The following is a 22549-nucleotide window of genomic DNA, read 5'->3' on the forward strand; positions in this document are numbered from 1 at the left end:
ATATATATATATATATATATATAAAAATTTGTACAAGTTTTTTTTTTTGGTTTGTTTATTTGTTTGTTTGTTTTCTGGCATCAGGACCACTTTAGAATAGACAAAGGCCATAGCTGTAATACATGGACTAACAAGTGTGGCCCGATTCAATGATGATTGATACTCAAAAAAAAAAGTAGTTACTTTATTAAACAATAAATACAAATACAAGGAAATTTGTCACTTTCACTCTGCATTTTCAGCTTGGTTTTACTGATTAGTTTAAAAAAATACGGACTCAATTCTCCATTTTAAAATGCAACTCAAAACCCATCTGTTCAAGATTGCTTATTCTCTTTAAAAATATAAATTTCACTGTCACAGCCTCTGTATTTTTTAAATGTTTTTAAATGTCTTTATAATTATTATTTTTATTTTTTTCTGACACTTTTTTATGTTTTTGTACGGTGACCTTGAGTGTCCAGAAAGGCGCCTTTTTAAATAAAATGTATTATTATTATTAGTATTATTAAAAAATAGCAGAACCACAAAGAGGGGGAAGTGGGGATGGGTTAAATGCACAGAGTGTATTTCGTTGCCCTGTACTTGTGACAGTGTAATGACAATAAAAGCTGGAAAAAGAAAAAATAAAGAAATTAATATTTAGTGTGTCTGGTAAAGAATAAAAGCTGATTCATGGTAACCTCACTGCTGTTGTGGAAAGTTGGTAGTAAATGTCAACATGATGTTTTTGAACTGTTTTTGGAAAAAAAAAGGAAAAATAATAAGGAAGAAATATCAAATCAAAGAAGTACTGTTAAATATAGTTTAGAGGCAGGAAGGAGGAAGCGTTATTTTAGATCCATTGTGCCTTTCTTCCGGAGTTCAAAGGTCAAATGAGGAAACATTAGGGGACCTGAGGGGTCTGTCACAGGAAGAGAGCTTATCATTATTACTTTAGATCTTCCTCTCTAAATGATACTTCCCTTTAACAATAAGCAATAAACAGTCTGAAAGGTAAGATAAAAACACTCTGCTGGTTCTCATTTTACCACTCATTAAATGAAATTCTTGGCGACATGCTAGAATTTATTTATGTTTATTTATTTATTAAACATAAATAAATTCTTTATTTATGTTTCAGACAAGGATCTTTGTTTCAGCATCTAATTCACAAGACAGAAAAAAACAATTAATGTCTTATTATTTGGGGACAATTGCAGCTCTCGTCCCTAAAGACTTCTATTCTTATCAAAGGTTGTGTGATTTACGGTTAGAAGTCGTAGTTCAAACAAAACCTGTTATTAAAGAAACGTGAGTCACTGACCCCACAGTCGACTACAGGGGTTGTTTGGGATAAACACAATTGAGAGCTGATTGGCAAAAAGAGCAATAAGAGTTTAGTCAAATGCTAATAGTGGTGAAACTGCCTGAGGAAAAGGGTCAAGGCTGCATTGTGTTTAATAGGTGAAACCAAAGGACACCGCCTTTAACTGTTGTTTTCCTGGTGTATGGCTGTTTATGTTTTTCGTCCTTCTCCAAAATTTCTTAGATGAGTGTAACCTAATGTAAAAACAAAAATTCAAATCCCTTTATTATCCCACAATAGGGGAAATTGGTTCCCTGCATTTTCAACCATCCCCTTGGCAAGCAGTGGGCTGCCATTGTGAGGGTCTTTGCTCAGGAACCCAGAGTGGAGGCTGTGGAGATCAAACTGGCTACTTGCAACCATCTCAGGACACAAGCGCACTGCTCTAACCCACTAGCCCGATACTCCCTTGTAACACTTCCCTTTAATTGGTATTAGAGCTATAGTTTTCTTAGAATTAATTGGTTTTACTTCATCATATTTATTATGTTTAAATAATTTTGGTTGCCTGCATGTCGCTACATTATTCTTTTCTTTATCTTTTTCTAATTGTGTATGGCACGTTAAATCATCTTGCTACCAAAATGGACTATATAAATAAACCTTACTTCTAATGAACTGTCAATTAATAGTAGATAACAGTAATTGTTTTAACATATTCCAACAACAAGGGGTGACAGCAGTTTAAGGGTTTATTTTATTCTATTGTCTTCCCTTCTGTCAAAAAAAAAATATCTTCATACTATATCTACTGCTATCCGCAAATAAGGTAAAGGACTTTTTAAGTAGCCAAAGACCTCATCAATATTGCAGATAAAAGGAATATTGTCCTTAATGGTAAACGCCCTGTTTGTTTCAACAACAACAGAATAAATGCATTCATGATTTTAGATTAACATTTTATATACTGGATATTAAATAAGTAACAAAATGAAAATATTATATACCATTAACTCTTAAGTTGTTTTCAATGTTTTCTACTGAAATTGTACAGCTGCAGTTAAAGAGTCATTAAATCAAAGGGTTTTTGCACATCTTCACCAATGAGTCATTAAAGTAACTGAAGCTAAAAAAAAAAAAAAACGTCTCAAAGGAGAAGAAAAATATTTTCCTACATTCAGAAGCCCCCCTGCTGTTTTCATTTTGCCTGCATTCTAAAGAAAAGCGACTATCAAACAGAACCAGGGGAATAGGGAATAAACAAGCACTTCCACTGCCATCTTTTACCAGCATTTCCTGTCCGGCTACTTCCTTTTCCTGTCTGTGTTTGGAAAGAAAGAGGGAAGGTGCCTCAAAGCGCTTAACTTAAGCACACTTTCATCACATAAACATACATCAGCGCTTCTACTTTAATGCTCTGGAATCTTATTAGTTTTGTTCAGAAATGCTAGTCAGTAGGGATGAGAAGGGAATTCTATTTTTGGACTGGTAGAGGTTCATTTCCACACACAAGCTGTGCAGCAACAGTAATAAACAGAAGCAGCTAAAACTTTTTAAAACTAAGTGTTGTCTCCCAAATACGGAGGTGTGAAGCAAAAATCACATTAAAACGTTTCTCCATGCTCTGCTTCACACCTTTAAATAATTATGATGCGTCTTTCACACCCTACCTACATGCTAACACTCAACAAACGCAAACACACACTCACAGGTTGTGAGTCATGTAGAAATACTGTCTAAGGTGTTATTCTGTGGCTCCCCTGTGGTAGAATCTGTACCCATATTGCCTGTTGTGTGATGACAACATCCAGAGAACAGTGTGAAACATTTATACAGTTCACTGTAAGTGTGCTATGCTTAGTTAACATCTGTGCTTGCAGGAGCATGAAACCCTGGGCATAAAGACAGGACTTGAATTTAGACAAAATAGGGATGTGTGTGGGAGAGAAAAATGAAAAACATTCATAATCTGATCTTACAATTAGCAGCCAACTTTGTGTACGAAGAGTTGAGTCCAAAATAACAGCTGAACATGGGTGGGGAGTCTTTACAATTCAAAGAGTCATTTTTGTTCCCAGCTGAGCAGAAACAACTGCCAAAAGCCAATAATCTTACATGACCTTTTAAAAAAACACATCTTGCAATTTTTAATATCTAATAAAGCAACCGTCTTCTCATTTTATATATATATATAAAAAAAGTCACAGTTGTTTTCTGTTTTTTGGTGATATAATTATTAAAAAAAATAAATAAATTTAGCAAAAACAGAATTCCATATTTGGATTTGTTTGTGTGATAGCTATTGAGAGCCAATTTAGAGGCCCCAAAGAACCCCTTGCAGCTCCAGAGCAACAGTTTAGATGCCCCTGGTTTTTTGCCTTCAAGGGCTGATAGTGTTATGCTGTTATGCTTTTCTTCAACATATGATCTGGAAAAATTATATTAATATATCTCTGTAATGACTATGTCTGTACAGGCATGGAAAAGACGTTGGTTTGTCCTGCGAAGTGGTCGACTAAGTGGAGAACCAGATGTCCTTCAGTACTACAAGAACCAGCATTCCAGACGGCCGATTGGCACCATCAATTTGAATCTCTGTGAGCAGGTAAATGCACAAAAGCAAGATAAAAAAACTGCATGATGTTATCATAGCAATATGGATGAAAAACTCTAAGGAATGTTTCCAACCCCTTTTTGAATCTATGCCCTTAAGAATTAAAGCAGTAGTACTAGCAAGCCAGTGCTGAACAACTGCTTGAGTGACTATTGTATGTATATAAATGACCTCACTGATGTATTGATCCTTGGTGCAAAAATTGTAATTTACATTTCTCAATAATTCATTCGACTGTAGCTGTAGGAGCAATGTATTACTATTCACAGGCAGCCTGCATAAAGGTGCCTAAAGATCCTTCGTTATTCGTGGGGGAGTGAGGGAGTGGGGGAGTGAAGGCACTAGTGGTTAGGGCATAGGGCTTTGAATCCTGACATTGTGAGTTCGATCCCCCACTCCCACAGACTGACACTCTGGCTCCCTGAGGAAGACCCTTAACCCCACACTGCTACCCGGGCGCCGCACAATGGCAGCCCACTGCTCCCCAAGGGGATGGGTTAAATACAGAGCAGTTATTTCCCTCTGGGATTATTAGAGTATATAAAATAAAATAAAAAGTTATTGAAAAAGAAAATATTGGACAAATTTGTCCTGCAGAATTACAGGCTGATCTCAATCCTCCCATGCATCACTAAGACTATAAAAAGTTCTTTCAACAATTAAATTCCTTTTTATCAATGACCAGCTGCTTTGATGTCTTCCATTCAGGCTTCCATGCCAACCACAGTACAGAGACTGCCCTGATTAAGGTGTTAAAAAACATCCATAATATTTCAGACTGTGGAAGAACCATAGTGCTGGTACTTTATTTGAATTTCTTGGAAAACTTGGCCTTTCTCGTTTAAATCCTACCTGAAGGACAGGTAAAGATGCACCAAAGAGTGTAATTTACATCAGCGGTCCCCAACCTTTTTTGCACCACGGACCGCTATACTGTATGTCAGACAATATTTTCACGGACCAGCCAGGGGGGGTAAATACGATCAAGTAAAATGATACGACTGGCATAAAATCAAATACAAACAGCATAAAAATAAAACAACAAGCTGGTCCCATCTAGGCGTAATCGGAGACAATGACACAGAATGTGTGCTCCTGATGTCCAGTCTGCTCTGCAGCTTTGTTTTGGTCGCTATAACCGCAGAAAATCCCGCTTCACAAAGATAGGATGTTATAGATAGGATGAGTCTTGAACTGAATAACCTGTGTCAAGAGGCACAGATGTAATTGGGAGAGAATACAGCAATTTTTATATTTTTCAAAATAAAATATCACTCAGACTCTGATCGTCGATAAAGTATATATGTATATATATATATATATATACATATATACTTTTTTCTGTGCGGCCCGGTGCCAAATGACCGACGGACCGGTACCGGTCCGCAGCCCGGTGGTTGGGGACCGCTGATTTACATTTTCAATGCAATTTTTACTGTACAATTTTAATAAAGGAAAATTATCCTCACATGAAAGTTAAATATACATTAACTTGATAAGATACTAGATGTATCTTTATACACTTGAAAAGAAAATAGGTTTTGGATTTTAAAAATATTTTCCCATTTTGTCTCTCTATACCTTAACAAAGGACAGTTTTTATGCTAATTTAGTTTTCATTCATGTATACATGTAATGACAATAATATATAAGTATTTTTTGTATAGCTGTTTCAGGCTGCTTATGAGAATGATCATGATTTGTAGATGCCTTTTAGTGGCTATAATTCAATCTGAATATAAAAATCTAACTGACTTTTTGACAGTGATTGTAATACAGGCTGCTGGAGGCTAACTGATGTTTGCCTTTAATTGTCCAGGATCCAGTACAAACAACTGCAAGACCATTTCATTTTATAGTGATCATTGTGTAGAAAAAAATTTGTTTAAATTTTTATAAATTAAAAAGTTTCATTTTCAAGTTTTTGAACTGGACATAATGTGGTTCACCTTCTTCACTGGGGCTGGTTGAGATGACTTGAAGAGATCGGACTGCTGCTGGTGGATCATCTGTTTACATGATGAAGGAGGGACAAAGACAATTATTTAATTGTAAATATCCTGCTAAACATTTACTAGCGCTCAGATGATGCTGACGTATAGACTATGGCTTTTTTTCTGGTTGCCTTGTCTTGCCTCTGTGTTAGTTACACTCTCACAAAAGGCTCATTTCAAATCCTGGCTTAATTTTTTTTTTTTTTTCTTGAAAGATAAAAATTAAACAAAACAAAATAAAATTGTGAAAATATTTAATGCTGAAAGATCAGGGAGAACACAAGGAAAATGTATGATGATTTTTTTTTAATATTTTAAATATCTAGTGGGACATATCTTTTCTTCTTCTTTTGGGCCCCCTCTAAGTCAAGGGCCCTTGGAATNTATATATATATATATATATATATATATATATATATATATATATATATATATATATATATATAATGACAATAATATATATGTATTTTTGGTGTAGCTGTGTCAGGCTGCTCATGAGAATGATCATGATTTTTAGATGTCTTTTAGTGGCCATAATTCAGTCTGAATATAAAAGTCTAAATGAAGTATTACAATGATTGTAATACAGGCTGCTGGAGGCTACCCAATGTTTGCCTTCAGCTGTCCAGGGTCAAGTACAAACAACTGCAAGGTCATTTCATTTTATAGTGATCATTGTGTAGAAAAAAAATGTGTTTCAATTTTTATATATAAAGAGATCGGACTGCTGCTGGTGGACCATCTGTTTACACGATGAAGGAGGGACAAGGACAATTATTTAATTCTAAATATCCTGTTTAACATTTACTAGCGCGCAGATGATGTTAACATAAAGACTATGGCTTTTTTTCCTGTTGCCTGGTCTGGATTGTAAATGTACATTCTCAGCTCTGTGAGCTTTCTGGCTCAGTTGCTTGGCCTCTGTGTTAGTTACATTCACACAATAGGCTCATTACAAATGCTGGATAAATCCTCGCTTAATTTTTTTTTCTTGAAAAATAAAAATGAAACAAAACAAAATAAAATTGTGAAAATATTTAATGCTGGAAGATCAGGGAGAACACAAGGACATTTTATTTTACTGCAGGATTTTCTTTTTCTATTTCAAATATCTAGTGGGACATATCTTTTCTTCTTCTTTTGGGCCCCCTCTAAGTCAAGGGCCCTTGGAATTATCCTAACTTTCCCCCCCATGCGGCACCACTGGCAGGGTTCCTCAAAGCTCCCTTTTGGGGCCCCTCCAATTCAACATCTACAGGCTCTCCTTAGTTGAGATTATAGCAAACAACAATATCAGTTACTATAACCTTGCAAAGTATTTTACACACACCTTTACAGCACAATGTCACCAGGTGACTGTCAACCAACCACAGCGTTGGCTGTCTTTATCAGGTCTTCTAGTTCCAGCCTACCCTGTCCACCCAGAATTAGAACCAAACATGGACAATCAGCATTTAGTTCTCAGGCTCCACTGATCTGGAAAAAACTCCCAGAAGACTGTAAAAGTGCTGAAAGCCTGAGTTCTTAAGTCAGTTAAAAACCCATTTGATAAGAAATGTCTCTGAATGTCGAAGTTAAACTGTTAACCAAGTTATCATTAGTCAAAGGTTGTGATCCAACTGTTTTATTTAATTTACTACTTGCTTTTATCTTGTTTTTATCTTTAATTGCTTTAACTATTCTTTATTTTTCTTCTATTGTATCGTTTAATTCATGTAAAGCACTTTGAGTTGTCGATGTACTGAATTGCTACACAAACAAAACGTGGCTTGCCTTACATTTGTCTACATTTACAAATATGTTTAATTCCTAGATGCAGATAGAACAAAAAAATATCCTTTTAAGTTTACAAGCCTTTTATGATAAATATTTCCATCTACCTGAGGTCAACAAAATTAATGAAAACAAAATGTCCAAATACTAGCAGAAAAAAATTAAGAGAAGCAGCCAAAGGAAAACAAAAATAGGCTGACTTTAGATTTTTTTATAGCAGCATATTATCAATTGTCTGTCAGGGGAAGAGTTTGATGTTCTGTAAACAATTTGATTCAGATATCTGATTCTTTTTCCATTATTTCCTCCAGGTAGATGCTGGCCTCTCCTTCACAAAAAAAGAGCTGGAGAGCAGCTTTGTTTTTGACCTGCGAACCGCAGAGAGAACCTGGTACCTGGTGGCCGAGTCTGAGGAGGACATGAACCGCTGGGTGACGTCCATTTGTCTCCTTTGTGGCTTCAATCCCACCGATGATGGTATGATAAAAATAAGAAAAGCCAAATCCAAAATGTCTCTTTTTGCTGTGATGTACTTGCATTTAGTCTGTGGGCTGATATTGACTCAGCGTGAAAACTAGTAGGAGGGGAAACAGGAGAACATGCAGAGAAAAATATGGACGAAAGGTCCTTTGGGTTTCTTCAGTGAATCAGAGAAGTGCAAAGTATGATATCAATATTAAAATATGTCAGTAATACACTTTGTTCTGCACAACATCTTATACTTTATGGGAATAATTCAGTGTTTTTATTCTTTTATAAATCTTTAAAAACTTTTAGGCATGTGCTTAAATAATATTATGCAGTCTAATTTAAACTGCATATGTACTGGAGCAATTTTAATTCAGAGATTAGTGGATGTTTAGTTTAAGAGCATCGCACAGCATTATTGATAATGCTAGCTAATATGTTTTGGATTATTGAAATGTAGATTTTTAGATTTAATAAAACGAATGGGAGACAAACTGGAAAGAGTTTCTATGGGTTCCATACATAGTTACTGCCGTTCTCAATCTGGAGTATTTCTATGATCAGTCCTTTAAGACTCTATACCCTTAAAAAAATAGTTATTCCAGGCTAACTAAAATTTATTTATAAACTTTTAATTTTAAACATGCTTACAAATTCTACAGTAATGTCAAAAGCATCCAGATATGGTAATGTATTAAAATTCGACAGTCGCATTTAATGAGGTGAGAAAGAAATTTATAACCTTTTATTTTTCCTTCTACTCGATCCATAGAAAATTATTACCTTACCTTTTACACAAATAGCTAACAATGAGGTAAAATGATTAAAAGCCACTCACACAAGATTTGGATGACATGCAGCTTCTTTCACACACTCGGCTTGTTGTTCAGTTAATTAGTTTCTAATGTTCCTGCTGGAGATTCTTGCAAAAACACAAGGTAACTGGCAAAGCTGGTAACCTTTTAAATAGACATTAAGGTATGATATACCTAGATGTCTATTTTTCTTGAATCATTTTGATAACAGTGTGCCATAGACAATTACAGGACACTTATTTATTTTTAGGTAAACTTTGCAAATATTGCTAAATACTCTAAAATATTTTGTGGCATGAATCCAGTAAGGATTAAAACATTGTTTATAGATATAATATAGCATTGCACTGTTGCTGTACATTTTTCAGCTTTCAGTTCTTGAGATCTATTTTTATTCCCCAGCTGGAGTAAAACATTGAATTTTACAAGTAACCATAATCTTAGAAATGGTTCTAAAATATATAAAGGTTTTATTATCAATCAGGCATGAAGTCATCATCAGAAGATGGAAACTGTGGTAATGAATGAATGATAGCTTACAGGTGGAGTTGGGTCAATGCTCAGTTTGTTACATGTGCCAAGATGATGAGCCTCAATAACATCACAACATCAGCACTCATTGATACCAAGCAAGAAGGGTCCATCCTTACATGTTTAAACTGACCTACATCTGTGGTAGTCAGAGTTAAACTTGAAACTAAATCTTGTTATCGTTTTAAACATATCTTGTTTTCTCCTATGGTATCAGCAAGGCTTTTTCATCCTCAGATCTGCTAATCACTGGATATTTTTTATCCTATTGAGACCGTTCTTGATCTTGCCAACAACCATGTAATGTCCAAAGTCTTTTAAATCCAATTTCTTTCCCATTGTGATGACAGCAGCTCAAGTTGGTTGCAGCCAGGTGATTTGTTGATCCACTATTTCAGTCATCAAGTAATTAAACAGAAGAACCAAAAACATATAATTAGGTGTAGCTTTAACAGTCTGATTTGAGTGTGTGATAATGCAATAGATTGAAAAATGTCCACTTAATGGACAAATAAAAGAAAAATAAGAAGAAAGACAATTTTCAATCAATTAACCAGCCATTCTTCTTAACTGGGCACTACAATACAACCTAGTGCTGCTAGCTGGGTTGTTGCAAGATCTGAGTTTTCAGTCTCACGACAAATCCATCTTGAAAGACTCCATCTAATACATCCATCATGTAAAAAAACAGCGCGTCGGAACAATGAGATGCCAGAAGTGTTTTTTGGGCCAAGGAAGGATGACAGTCACAGGGGATGCGCAGCTAGCATTGACTGAAAGCGTATGATCAAGCATACTAGCAGGTACTGTACTAGCTTGCACGTCACCCAATCAGCTGGAAGTATTGTACTAAACATCCCTCTTTTTCACCGACAGAATGAACGGCAGCCATCCCAGATTGATAACGTAGAACTCAACTCAGTTCTACACATATCAATCTGTCTGCTGCCAGGTTAACTCCAATACAAACCTAGAAGAGTCTTAAGTTGGTTGTAATATTCCAGGTTTCATGCTGTCATTCACCAAGGGTCTTGGTAGACATTATGATGGGATTATGGGAGTGGCAGCCAAGTGGTTAGGGCATTGTGCTTGGAAGCCAGAGGTTCGTAGTTTGAGACACACTCTCACAGTCTGCCATTCTGGGTCCCTGAGCAAGACCCTTAACCTCACAATGCCCCCCGGGCACCGTACAATGGCAGCCCACTGCCCCCAAGGGATGGGTTAAATGCAGAGAGTGCATTTCGTTACTCTGTACTTGTGACAGTGTAATGACACTAAAACGTAGACAACTTTTATTGTCATTTTGTATACACAGAGCGTATACAAAAATTAAATTTCATTTAGTACAGCTTTTCGGAAAGTAAATAAAACATTTCATTCCATAAAGTGCATTCCATAAAACCTGGAAATAAAAAATAACAAAAAAAAAAGACATTAATAAACAAGTAGGCCTACATATGGAAAATATTATGTCAAACAGTCACTTAAGTATGAACAGAAACCAAAGCACAATTGGACATGATTTAAGCGTGGTTTAAAGATGTGGCAACATTTGTCAAGTTGAATAATTTCTTCACTATGTAGAGGAATGCATGGTGGCATTTGGGTTTCCACACTTTTGCTTGGGCTTGCAATAAAGCTAATATAATGTGTTGGCTTGTGCTAATGGACAGTGAGTCAGGCTCAATTTGTTTGTCCTGCAGACCTGACAAGAAACTGCTATCATTCCTCATCAGTCCGAACATGCTTTTTTTCATGTTCAGGTCTGTTTGCTGCAAGAAATGGCTGTTAAACCAAAAAGAGAAGTCATGCAATCATCTTTATTAAACACCATGCAGATTGGAGAACAAAACCGCTACACCTATAGCATAAGCTGGAAGGTATATTTCTCAACAACGCTGACTGAATATGGTTTTTACTTTATTTAGTTTCAGAAAGGACACCAAACTCCACCTCTGCCTCTGTGACCACATCCAGGGGCACACCCGCTATCTCCATGGTAACAGTGTCCCTCCCAACCCCATATGACCCAGTCAGTGTGCGTCATCTGGAGCATGTTAGCGGTGCTGAGGAAGACTATCTGTGGCTATCAAACTGCCAGACTCACACCAGGTAAACAACCATTAAGACTATAAACAATTTAGATCTTCATTGTCTTAAAATTGAGAAGTGAGTTCTAATATTACAAAATTATACATTTTAAGAACTGGCAAATTATACTAAAACAGGTTTAAAGTTGTGTGTCCCTAAACTGATTTTATATACCTATTAAACCAGTGATTAGATGAAAGCAGTAAGTCTTTAAGACCTCTGAAGGTATGATTTTTACTGAATATAAAGTTTTGTTTGTTTTTTTTCTGAGACACATCCATGTTTGTATAAATGCTATAAATATTCCATGTTAAATAAAACCATCCAAGAGCAAAAGAAGAAAGGTTCAGGTTTAGACATGCTGCTGCTAATAGGGAGGGATTATCAGCTCAACATGGATCACACCTACATGTTTCTGAAAGGGCTCACTTCCCCAAACATCATGGTAGAGTTCATAACAAAGACAATGTAGTTATAGCTTACTTTGGTGAACAGATTTCTCTTCTTTTCAACCACCTGTGTCGCACTAGAACATTCACTAGGCAAAAGAAATAATGATGGAAGAAATAAAATACATAAAATTTTACTATGCATTTGCATTGTTTGCTTTCAATGAGAAAAAAAGCACCAATATTAATAAACCTCCTATGTTTGAATTGTCGTCCTTAGACCTCCTTTGGGTTCATCCACCTCTCTTGAAACAGACAACAATGATACCCTCTACCCTCCTCCATTGGCCACCTCTTCCTCCTCTTCCTGCTCTTCCTCTCCTTCCCTTCCACCTAACAGCCTTCCATCCTCAACGGGCTTCCGGATGGCTCCTTGGACAGTAGCTGCCATGACGAGCCCACTGAGTCAGTCCTTGGATGCCAGCATGACTTCTGACTTCCAGAAAAGAGCTGCCAGACCTCATTGCCACCCCTCCCCTCATCCTAGAAAGCACTCCTTAGATTTCCACCTGCGCCCTGCAGCTTTGCCACTGAGCGATGACAATCACTCCAGCATCAACTCGCAACCTTCAAGTACAAGTGGCTACCAGATCCCACGACCAGCAGCCACTCCACAACCACCTCCTCCTCGGCGTCCCTCTTCAACACCTAGTGTGGATTCGTTAACTCAGGCCGAGCTCAACACTGCCATTCCAACTCCTCCTCCTCGACCACCCAAGCCCCAAGCCGTGACACCACATGGAGACAGCTCCACTGCTGGCACAGGGCCTGCTACACTACCAAGAGCAAACTCGGTGCCAGAGAAGAGAGATGAAAGCTTTAACCAAGGTAAACTAATGAAAGGTAAAACATCATAACTAAAAGCATACACAGAACGTTAACCAATTATCTATTTGTAATTAATCAAATGGAGAATTCTTGGTTTAGCGGTTGCCAGTTTGACCATTTCTTGAATAGGTGATTGTGGAATGGACCTGGGTTTTTTTAGAAGCTAAGCTGAACTCCTCTCACTCAGTGATGGTTTGTCTTCCTGATTGCTGCAGCATGCAAGTATATTTTGACACAGCTTCCATCACCCTGGTAGGCAGTCACTTTGGGGATCTCCACTTCCTGTTGCAACATGACTGCACACCTTCGCAAAAAGCAAGGCAATAGAAGAGCTTGAGTAGCAGTAAAGGTATAGTGGAGGATTTTCGCAAATTTTCGTAAAGACCCACCCTCTCCACGTTTAAAAAAATATGCACATGCACAACCCTGTACCCGCTCCTGAGAGGGAATGCCTACTAAATGGGGGGATAGCATATTTCACAAGCCTATTTCTCCTCGTGCACCCTTTGTATAAAAGTTGCTGTTTGCATCGCTCATACAGGCTTACTTTCCAGATTTAAAATGTTTCCACTATGTCAGACTCACCTCCTGTAAGTTAAGATGGGGATGAGCACGTAGGACGGCCTTACCTAAACATATCACCAGAATGATTGACAATTCGGAGGACCACTTGTCTTGATGATCCACCGGAAAAAATAATATCCTCCACTAAACCTTTAACAGAGTCATGACTTCAGGCTGGTAGGGCATCATTAGTGTTAATTAAAAAGGAAACTGAAAAGCAGTCCTTCTAATCCAGCATCGGTATCTAACTTAATCAATGGGTATCTGTAGAAAAATAGCAACAAAAAAAGACATTGTCTAAATAGATTGTAGTTCCAAAAGGAACATCTTTTTTTTTATTTGATTAATTTCTGAATCCACTGTTTCTGTTAATTGTCTATACTTTACAAATAGCAGCTAAAAAAAATAATACACTGCAAGATTTGTTGTTGAAAAAATCAAAAGTGGTACAAAGGGTAAAATAAAAAAGTGTAAATAAAATATAGTTAGTGAGAGAAAATTGTGCTATAAAACATTTACCACAGTTTTAGTTACTGTGTGAGGTAGAACACTGGCAAGTGTTGTGACCTTTATACTTTAAGAAGCTTTATTCCCCTGGAGTAGCAGGGTTCATGGATGTTTTTATGCTTAGAGGAACAACCCCAGCTTGTGTTCATTGGGATTTCATTAGAACTGTAGGTAATAAGAAGATGAGAGTTTTCCCCACAGTGAAACAAAGACATATTGTTTAGTTAAGCCTTCAGTGTTTGCTTAGTTTTATTCTTCATAATAAATGCTGTTTTAGCAGCAACAGAAACACAATGAAAAGTGAAATGAGGAAGAATTTATGAAACAGCATTAATTAAATTTTTTCTTCCAGGCAATCTGTCCAATCCACATTCATATAAAAATTTGAGTAAATGAGACCTGAAAAAAATACACCCGTGAGCAGAAACGTTGTTTTAACCTTTCATGATGGCCTATTACTGTCAGTCGGATGCACTCACCTTTAAGATGCATGATACAGATTTTTCTTTTTTTTCTGTATTTCAGGTAGCGAGTCTGTCTTCTTTCCTCGGTCTCAATCTGAAAGAGCTACCATGTTTGAGTTCAGTGAGAGCTTTAACACCTACTTTGTAAGTTAGCACCTTCAATTGAGCTGATGGTTTACTTTATTGTTCATTTTAAATCACTTTCTCTTCTACTGTTTTCCCCCCCTTCAGTTTAATAAAGGCATGGTGCCACTTGGTAGCGTTTGTTATGAAGATGATGATGTAAATGAAAACTATGTTCCTATGAGTGCTGCCACCACTGAGCCACCAGTTACAGCAAGGTGAGTCAGTACTGAAACACTTTGTCATGTTGTTTTAATGAGCTGCTGAGGTACTGAAATCTTTTTCAAACTATGAGTTCAAATGAAGGTTATTGTGAGATTATTGTTGAGTGTGTGATGGTTTTAATAAAGCAGACAGATGCTAATTAAATAAAATGAGTACATGAAGTGTATAAATAGAGATGTTTAACAATAGGCGTGAGTATTTGACATAAAATTAGGACAAATAAATAATAGAAAAAAAGATTAATTTAAAATCATCAATATTTGCTGCAAGAGGAAATTCTAATTTTCAATCCTTTGAGAAATGTAGTTTGTAATGTAGTTGTTTTTAAGATCCGCCTCTTTTCACTAATACACACATGCACATGATTGTTGTAACCCCTTGTTTAATGAAAGAAAAACCCACAATGAACACAAAAATATATTGAAGCTGATTAATACTCAAGTAGGGTCTTTTAAAGCTTTTTATAGTGTTCAGCATTAAATTTGAAGATGGATGTGAGTTATAACTCCTAATTAATGGTTGGACATACATAATTTAAAAAAAAAAAGTTGTTAAGATTTCACAAATCAATAAAAATGTCTGAAAAATCATGAATTAAGTTGGCTGCTGTGGTTTACTTCTTGGGAGAGTCTAGTCTACCATTGGGCAGTAGCCTTATTGTGGCAGTATGAGGCTGTAAATTTGGAGATGCAACACAAGTCCTATGGTCATGACATGACAATTAAAAGGTTAATTTAAGTCCACCAATGTGTTCCTCTCTTCATCCAGGCTCCATCCAGGAGGCCCAACTGACTCTACTACTGAGCTCCGAGATGGCAACTACGTCCCAATGACCCCCCTGATCTCTTCCCTTTCTGCTAATCCCATTCCTGCCACGTGTGACCTAGCATTCCTGGGGAGGCAAGTGCCTCCACCTGCCCACATGGGTTTTCGGAATTCCACCATGACTCCTGTCATTCCCTCTACACCACCAACGCGAAGAAATACAATAACCAACAGTAATGTGGGTGAAGCAGAAGTCGTGCCTCCCCCAATCCATCGTAATCTGAAGCCACAAAGAAAAGGTCAGTGGGAATCAGTCAAGGAATTACTGCTGCTCACAGGGCATTTTTTATTGGTAGATGAAATTTCTCAAAGCATTTAGAAATTAGCAAGGGCAATTTAAGGATACAGAAAGTGAAAGGTGTTCTCCTTTCAACAAAGAACATCAAAAATCTTTAACTATTCCTAATGACAAATTATGGTTAAACAGGGTGTCTAGTTTATATATAGAGTGTGTGTATATACACTTTAAACTGTTAATTAGTTATTACAGTATAGGTATTCCTAATGCAGTTTTCTGTTTCAAATTGCATCTCTGCAGGAGCTGGTGGCAGTCACACTGTGGAGAAACACAGCAACCAGAGCTCTGTAGAAATGAATCATAAAACAAAAGGTACCAACTCTTACCCTATAGCTATAAACATAAGTATACAGACACGAAATGCTTCATTGTTTCTTCCCACCTTCTTGTGTGACTCCACTTTTCAGTATTAATTATTTACTTGCACCCAGTTTGCTTGACAAGACCACAGAACAGTGTTCTGACAGCAGCCCATATGTTAACCAACAGCAGTAGACCAAAATTTGCTGCCTATGGAAACAATAGAATTAAAATTTCATGTTTTTCATTTCTGCAAACACTTAAAGAGGTTGCCTTTTCTTGGGAACACAGATTAATGGGGAAGTTGTGGTTTAACGGTTAGAGAAGAGACTGTGTGTCTCCTGGATTGACTCCAAAAGTTCACAACTAAGCATACTCCCTAGGCACCAATCAGTATGCAGCACCCTGCACCTTTACAGATGGCTACAGAAAAGAATGTGAGTGCTTCAATCTTTGTAGAGCACAGAACGGTGCTAAGTCAGCTGCAGAGAATAAACTAAAAAAAAAAAAGTTTTGACTTGGCTGTTTGGAAATCTTTCAAGTTCTTACAAAAATAGCCATTGCAATGGTTTGGAATTAATGTTGCTTGGTCACTTTTTTTTTTTTACTTTAAAAAATGAAGATATCTAACATTTCTAAATGATAGAAATGTTCATCTCTGACCACAAAATACTACAAAAAAAGCTTTGAATATCTTTCCGTCTATCGGTGCGTCATTCATCAGCATTAATCAGAACATTGTTATTGTCTGGTTGACTAGGTCAGCACTTTCACTGTTCAAAGAAGTAATAAACTTTGGAGGTATTAGCTGTATCACTTCCTTCTGCTTCTTTGCTTGCTTGTTGTTTCCTGATTGAAGAACTGTCTTTGTCCCTATAAGGAAGGCCAGTATTTCCCTCTATGGATCTGAGTGCTTGTTGCAGTCTAGTTAGTCCCTGTCTCGTGGATAAACCCAGAGATATACCAGGACAGTACAGACTGAATAAGAGCGACGTACTAATGACCTGAAGCTGAAAAAAAGGATCTACTTCTTCAGTTGCCAAAGGAAAGAAATGCCCTAAGCTGAGCTTTTTTTTGGCATTGTCTATGTTTAGACCACCTGAGAATATCAGTTTTTCAGATTTACAAAACTTTGTCACAAACTGACCTGCATGAACAAGACATTTTAATCTTCCCTTCTTTTTAATAAGTTAACATTATTTCTTTTTTTTTATGTATTCCAGTAAAACCAGCTCCCCTAGAGATCAAACCAGTATCTCAGGACTGGCAGGAAGTCCCACCTCCTGTTCGCTCACCTGTCACTCGAACCTTTACTCGATGGTAAGCAAGTCAACATTTAGCTTAAACAAATTGATATAAAATATGTTTACCAATAAATGGGAGAGCTTTCAATAACATGCTGACCGACCTTGGCTGTGTTGCTCTCTGCTACCATCTTGTGGCCACAACAAAGTATTACATGAAAAACATGAAAAGCAAGAAAAATAAATGCATGTTTTAGGAGGGAATTATTTTTAAAATAAGTGAACAAAAATTAAAACCCTGTGGTTATGGATTAAACCTAAAGAGTAAAGTTTTTCCTTGGAGAATTTAATCGTGTTTCATGTGTCTTAGCCCATCAACACGGGGCTCATTTATTCAGAGCTCTGTGCAAAGTTCATCCCCCTCCTCGGATTCTGATGACCCAGATGACAGCTATGTTACCATGGTGACCTCCAACCTCAGTCATAGTGCTGGAGAGCAGGTGAAACATTTTATTATTGTTCACCTGTCTGTTTTCTAAATATATTTCAAACAGTAGTATCTACATGTTCCATTTATATTATATATTGTCCCTACTTTCACACTGTCACTCTAAATAACTTATTTTTATGCCCACTGTTTTATTATGATCTGAATCTGCTTGTTTTCAGTCTCTTAGGATGATTCTCCACCGAGCCTCTGAAGGTGGAGTCAGCAGCCCTTTACTACAACGAGCAAAAGCTGAAAAACAGGTGGAGTATTTGGACCTGGATCTCCATACAGGACGATCAACACCAACCAGACAGGTAAAAAAAAAAGAATATTAATAATACATTTTTATTTACTGGAGTTTGTCCAGTAGAGATCAATATATCCACAACTCTCTAAATTGAGCTTATTTTGTAGATATAGACATCATGCATGTATTTTCTTACATAATATGGATCTAAATTTTATGAAAACTGTATAAAAAGTTTCTTCTTATTTCTGTGCGTGTCAAGAAACGTTCCACTGCAGAGGGTGGAACCAACAGCAATGAGCCAGTTGGAGCGGGTGACGAAAGAGCACGAGGTGATCGCAGACGTGTAGACTATGTGGTTGTGGATCCGAAAAGGACCAAGGCCCTGAAAAACACTCGAGAGGCCTGGCATGATGGGAGAATGTCCACAGAAAAGGAGAAAAGCTAAAAAAAAGGCCAAGAAGAACGCATGCCGACAGGATAAACATCTTTGATATCATAAGAAAAGAGACACAATTCTTTGTTTGAAGCAATAAATCACTAAATTTTAACTTCTTGTTTTCTTTTCGTTTGTTTTCTTTTGCTGAAAGGCTTAACTAAAATATAAATGACTTATAAATAATATGAATGGCACAAACATTCACTTTTTGTGGCCACCTTGTGATCATTTATTTTATCTACAGAAAGTCCAATGGCACTCAACAGCCACGTTATTAGATACACCTCACTAGTCCCCATTTTACCATCAGAATTGCATTAGTTCTTCTTGGCATAGATCAAAGAAGGAGTCAGAAACATTTCTCAGAGATTTGGTCTATTCTAACATGGTAGCATCATGCTTTTGCTCTTGTTTTCCCAAAATTCATATGATGATTTGTCAATCTTGGTCATGTGACTATGAACATCATGGAAACACAGACCTATTATCTTGCTATTGCCTATTACCTATTATCTATCAAAGTTATTTGTGCTTTTTGATGTGGTGCATCATCCTGCAGGATGTAGCCATCAGAAGGCATGAACATGATTAGCAGTAACATTAAGGCAGGAAAAAGTGTTTGAAAAATGCTCAGCTGGTATTAAGAGATCCAAATTGTTGCAAGAAAATGTTTCCTATACCACTAACCACTACGTCTCTGAATGGCTCATAAATGAGCCATGCTTTTATGCAATCAAGGCCAAGTTCTGAACTCACCGTCCTTCTTTAAAACCCTACTTTTTTGTCACCATTGGTAATTTTTACTATTTTTGTTTTCTTTCACACGGATATTTTCATGCTATCCTCCACACAGCTTTTGCTCACAGTCTAATTTCAGTTTCTTAGACTGTTTCCTGTTACCCTTAGAGATGGATGTTAGTGAAATACCAGCAGATAACGGCATCTATACCATTGATAAGTTGATTATTCTTTGCATGTTAACAATAAGTTGAACAGGTTTACCTAACAAGGTGGCCAGCAAGTTAAAATCTTTTTTATTTACTAAATTTAACACGTTTATGGTATGGTATATATCAGGGGAAGACTTAAGGAAATTGTTGAGGTTTTAGTGACTTACATTTTTAAAAGTAGTTCAAAGGGTGTGTTTTTTTTTTTTGCTGTCTCTGATGATTAAATGTCTGAAAAAAATCATGAAATTAAAAATACAATTTTTAACTTATGAAACAACACACTGTATTTCAACACTTTGTTATCAATTAGAGCCTTTGTTCCTGTTGTGGGTGAAGATTGCTGCTCTTATTTTAAAAGAAAAGACTAATGAATACAGCTGCTTGATGGTGGTTCATGACAGCCTTACATTCAACTTTTCAGTCTAGAGAAAAGACAAGATTAAACTCTGATATGGTCTCTGTTTCTTTTTTGTTATCCTTTTACTTTTTTTTTTTGTTACATTTTAATCCCCATTATGACTTTTTTTTCCAAAAACTTTCCTTCACTGAGGGCAGATAACCAACAAAATTTTATATCGTTATCTTCTCCAAGCAATATTGCTGTCCTGAAAACAGTCCTTTGTGGTTCTCTGCTGTGTAAGGTTTTCGTTTAACCTTGTAACACTCAAGCATACATTGACAAGATAATATTCTTATAGCAGATACTTGAAGAAACTACATTTACAAGAAGTAATAGTAGTGAAAAAATTAATGTCAGCTGTAATATCTAAACGAATTCAATTAGTTTTGGTTTAAATAGAAATAAGCTGATGACTTATGACCCTATAAGTATTATTGGGATTTATTGGTAAAAGGTCTAAAATTATGGTCAACATTAATGAAAATACTTTTTATAAGATGTTCTACACCTCACAGAAACTATTCAAGGCGGAAAATTGTTGGCATCTGTTAAAGACAAAAAAAGTGAACCTTCTTATCCGTTCTAGTTTACTTTCTTTTGTTTTCAAAAAGTGTTAGGTATTTTCTGCTCATAACAATAATATTAAAAAGTGACGTCAAAGTTGGTTTTCAGTTTCTACAAAATGTCTTTTTGCTGTCACAATCTAAAAATGCATGTCATGCAATTCTTGCCATCTTTTTGCTAATGTCTTTGACTCTTTGTATTTTTCCCCAAATCTTCCACAACCTTAGCAGAAGTAATGAAAATATTATTTACTTGCTATCTGTTCAGCAGCCCTGATCATCAGTTCAAGCTCTGTAATTTGCAAAAAAAAGTGTGTGGAATAGTTGAAACAAAGAAGCTGTGAAATATAAATATAAACGATCATGAAGTCAATGATTTTATAGACGTAAACGTGTATAAAAGGTGCCTGCTGTAAATTGTAATTAAGAATATGAAATAAAACATATACCACTAATTTACTCTCATTCCTTTTCAAAGTTAAACAGCATTTCTTAATAAAAAAAAAAAAAACATATAATAATATGTTTATAATATATAATATAATATATTGTGCCTATGGAAAAAGTGTCTTCTGGTATTATCTGTTAGGAACACCTTATCAATTTACATGGAAATATTCATCAAAACTTTATTTTGTTGCACAGGTGAGTAATTTGATTACTATGTGCTTTTCAAGAATGGAACACAAAGCTTTGACATTCAGTCAAACGCGATTAATGCTAATCAACAAACAAGCGTAGGTTGTGTAATAAAGTACAGATCAAAGCCTGTATCTATACTCTTTACAGTCTGAATTCTTATCAGCTGTGTTTTTACCTCGCAGGTAGAAACAGGTTTGACTAGGGATTATTCCCCCTGTAAGGCTATAATATCAGCAAAAAAAAAAAAAAAAAAACAAGATTCAGCACGTATTCAACACATGCTATCACTAGAGTTCTTTCAGTTTTGATTTGCTGTCCTTGGTTTGCAGCCATGCCTGTCTTTCCTTAGGGCCCCAAATTCCCTAAATCCACCCCTATTGTGTTTTAAACAAATTAAACAAAGAGATTAGTTTAAATGCATTCAATTTATTCAAGTTTTATTTTTCTACAACAATCAAATGATGTGTCTTTTTTCTTTTTTCTTTCTAGCAATAAAATGCAAATAGTTTTCTGTGGCACTGTGATTTAAAATATATAGAAGCCAGGTGCTTAATTGTTAAGTTTTGTGAAATGTTTGTTTGCCAGAGAATCTGGTTTGAGCCCGTTTTTGACAGAGCACACTGACACAGACCGATTGGCATTTAGTCTGTTCGTGTTCACAGATGGTCTCCAGCTTCATTGTTTTATTGCCCCCCAAAAAAATATTTTTTCTGTTTTTATTTTTGGCATAGAGGTTCTAGAGGTTCTGACTTCAAAAACCCTTTCCCAAGGAGCCACCCTTGCTCCCTGAGGAAGACCCTTAACCCCACATTGCTCCCTATCGCTGCACATTTGCAGCCCATTGTTCCCAAAGTGATGGGTTAAAATGCACAGGTGAATTTCTACTGTGTCAGATCAATAAAGTTCAATTATTATTATACTGGCAACACACGAAATCCTTGTAATCATAGTGCAGCCAGTTTCTTACAACACCACCGTCTCCACACACCACTTTACACTAAACATGTGTAAATGTGTAAACACGTGTGTTATATGAGGTGACAGCAGAGGAACATGAAGAAACAGCCACCAAAAGGATGACTGAAAAACACTGCTTACTGTACGTGGTAGAAACATTAACCAACCATGTGGCAGCTAGCCCTCTGAAATTCACTAACAGAATGGAAAATTCAATCGCATTTGGTGTCTGATGTGTTAATTTTAGAAAAAAAATCAATAAAAGTCAAAAATCTTGTGTCCTTGCCGCATTTCACCTCCTGTTATTATTGTGTTGTACTTCATATAGGGCCCACCCAGATAATGTTCCTTACGAGTCAATTGTTGCCTATTGTTGTGTCGTTGCCACGGTCCCCTCAACTTCTGAACCTTTTTTTTGTTACAAACTAAATCAGCGAATGGGCCATATAGTGACGCTTAA

General features: G+C 36.4%; 1 protein-coding gene across 1 annotated transcript in view; it reads left to right on the forward strand.

Moving 5' to 3' along the window:
• The window catches only part of LOC107089396 (GRB2-associated-binding protein 1-like), a 22625-nt gene extending 2900 nt beyond the window's left edge, over positions 1-19725 (forward strand). Inside the window, exons 2-13 of the mRNA XM_015382154.1 lie at positions 3765-3893; positions 7981-8146; positions 11412-11595; positions 12244-12866; positions 14448-14530; positions 14618-14727; positions 15503-15798; positions 16098-16169; positions 17381-17477; positions 17772-17901; positions 18071-18205; positions 18401-19725. Of these exons, the coding sequence (XP_015237640.1) occupies positions 3765-3893; positions 7981-8146; positions 11412-11595; positions 12244-12866; positions 14448-14530; positions 14618-14727; positions 15503-15798; positions 16098-16169; positions 17381-17477; positions 17772-17901; positions 18071-18205; positions 18401-18586 (2211 nt within the window). The 3' untranslated portion in view covers positions 18587-19725. The remainder of the gene's footprint in view (positions 1-3764; positions 3894-7980; positions 8147-11411; positions 11596-12243; positions 12867-14447; positions 14531-14617; positions 14728-15502; positions 15799-16097; positions 16170-17380; positions 17478-17771; positions 17902-18070; positions 18206-18400) is intronic.
• The last annotated feature ends 2824 nt before the right edge of the window (positions 19726-22549 follow it).

Source organism: Cyprinodon variegatus, unplaced genomic scaffold (assembly GCF_000732505.1).
Source record: "Cyprinodon variegatus isolate N-32 unplaced genomic scaffold, C_variegatus-1.0 Scaffold251, whole genome shotgun sequence".
In the NCBI taxonomy this organism is placed as follows: Eukaryota; Metazoa; Chordata; class Actinopteri; order Cyprinodontiformes; family Cyprinodontidae; genus Cyprinodon; species Cyprinodon variegatus.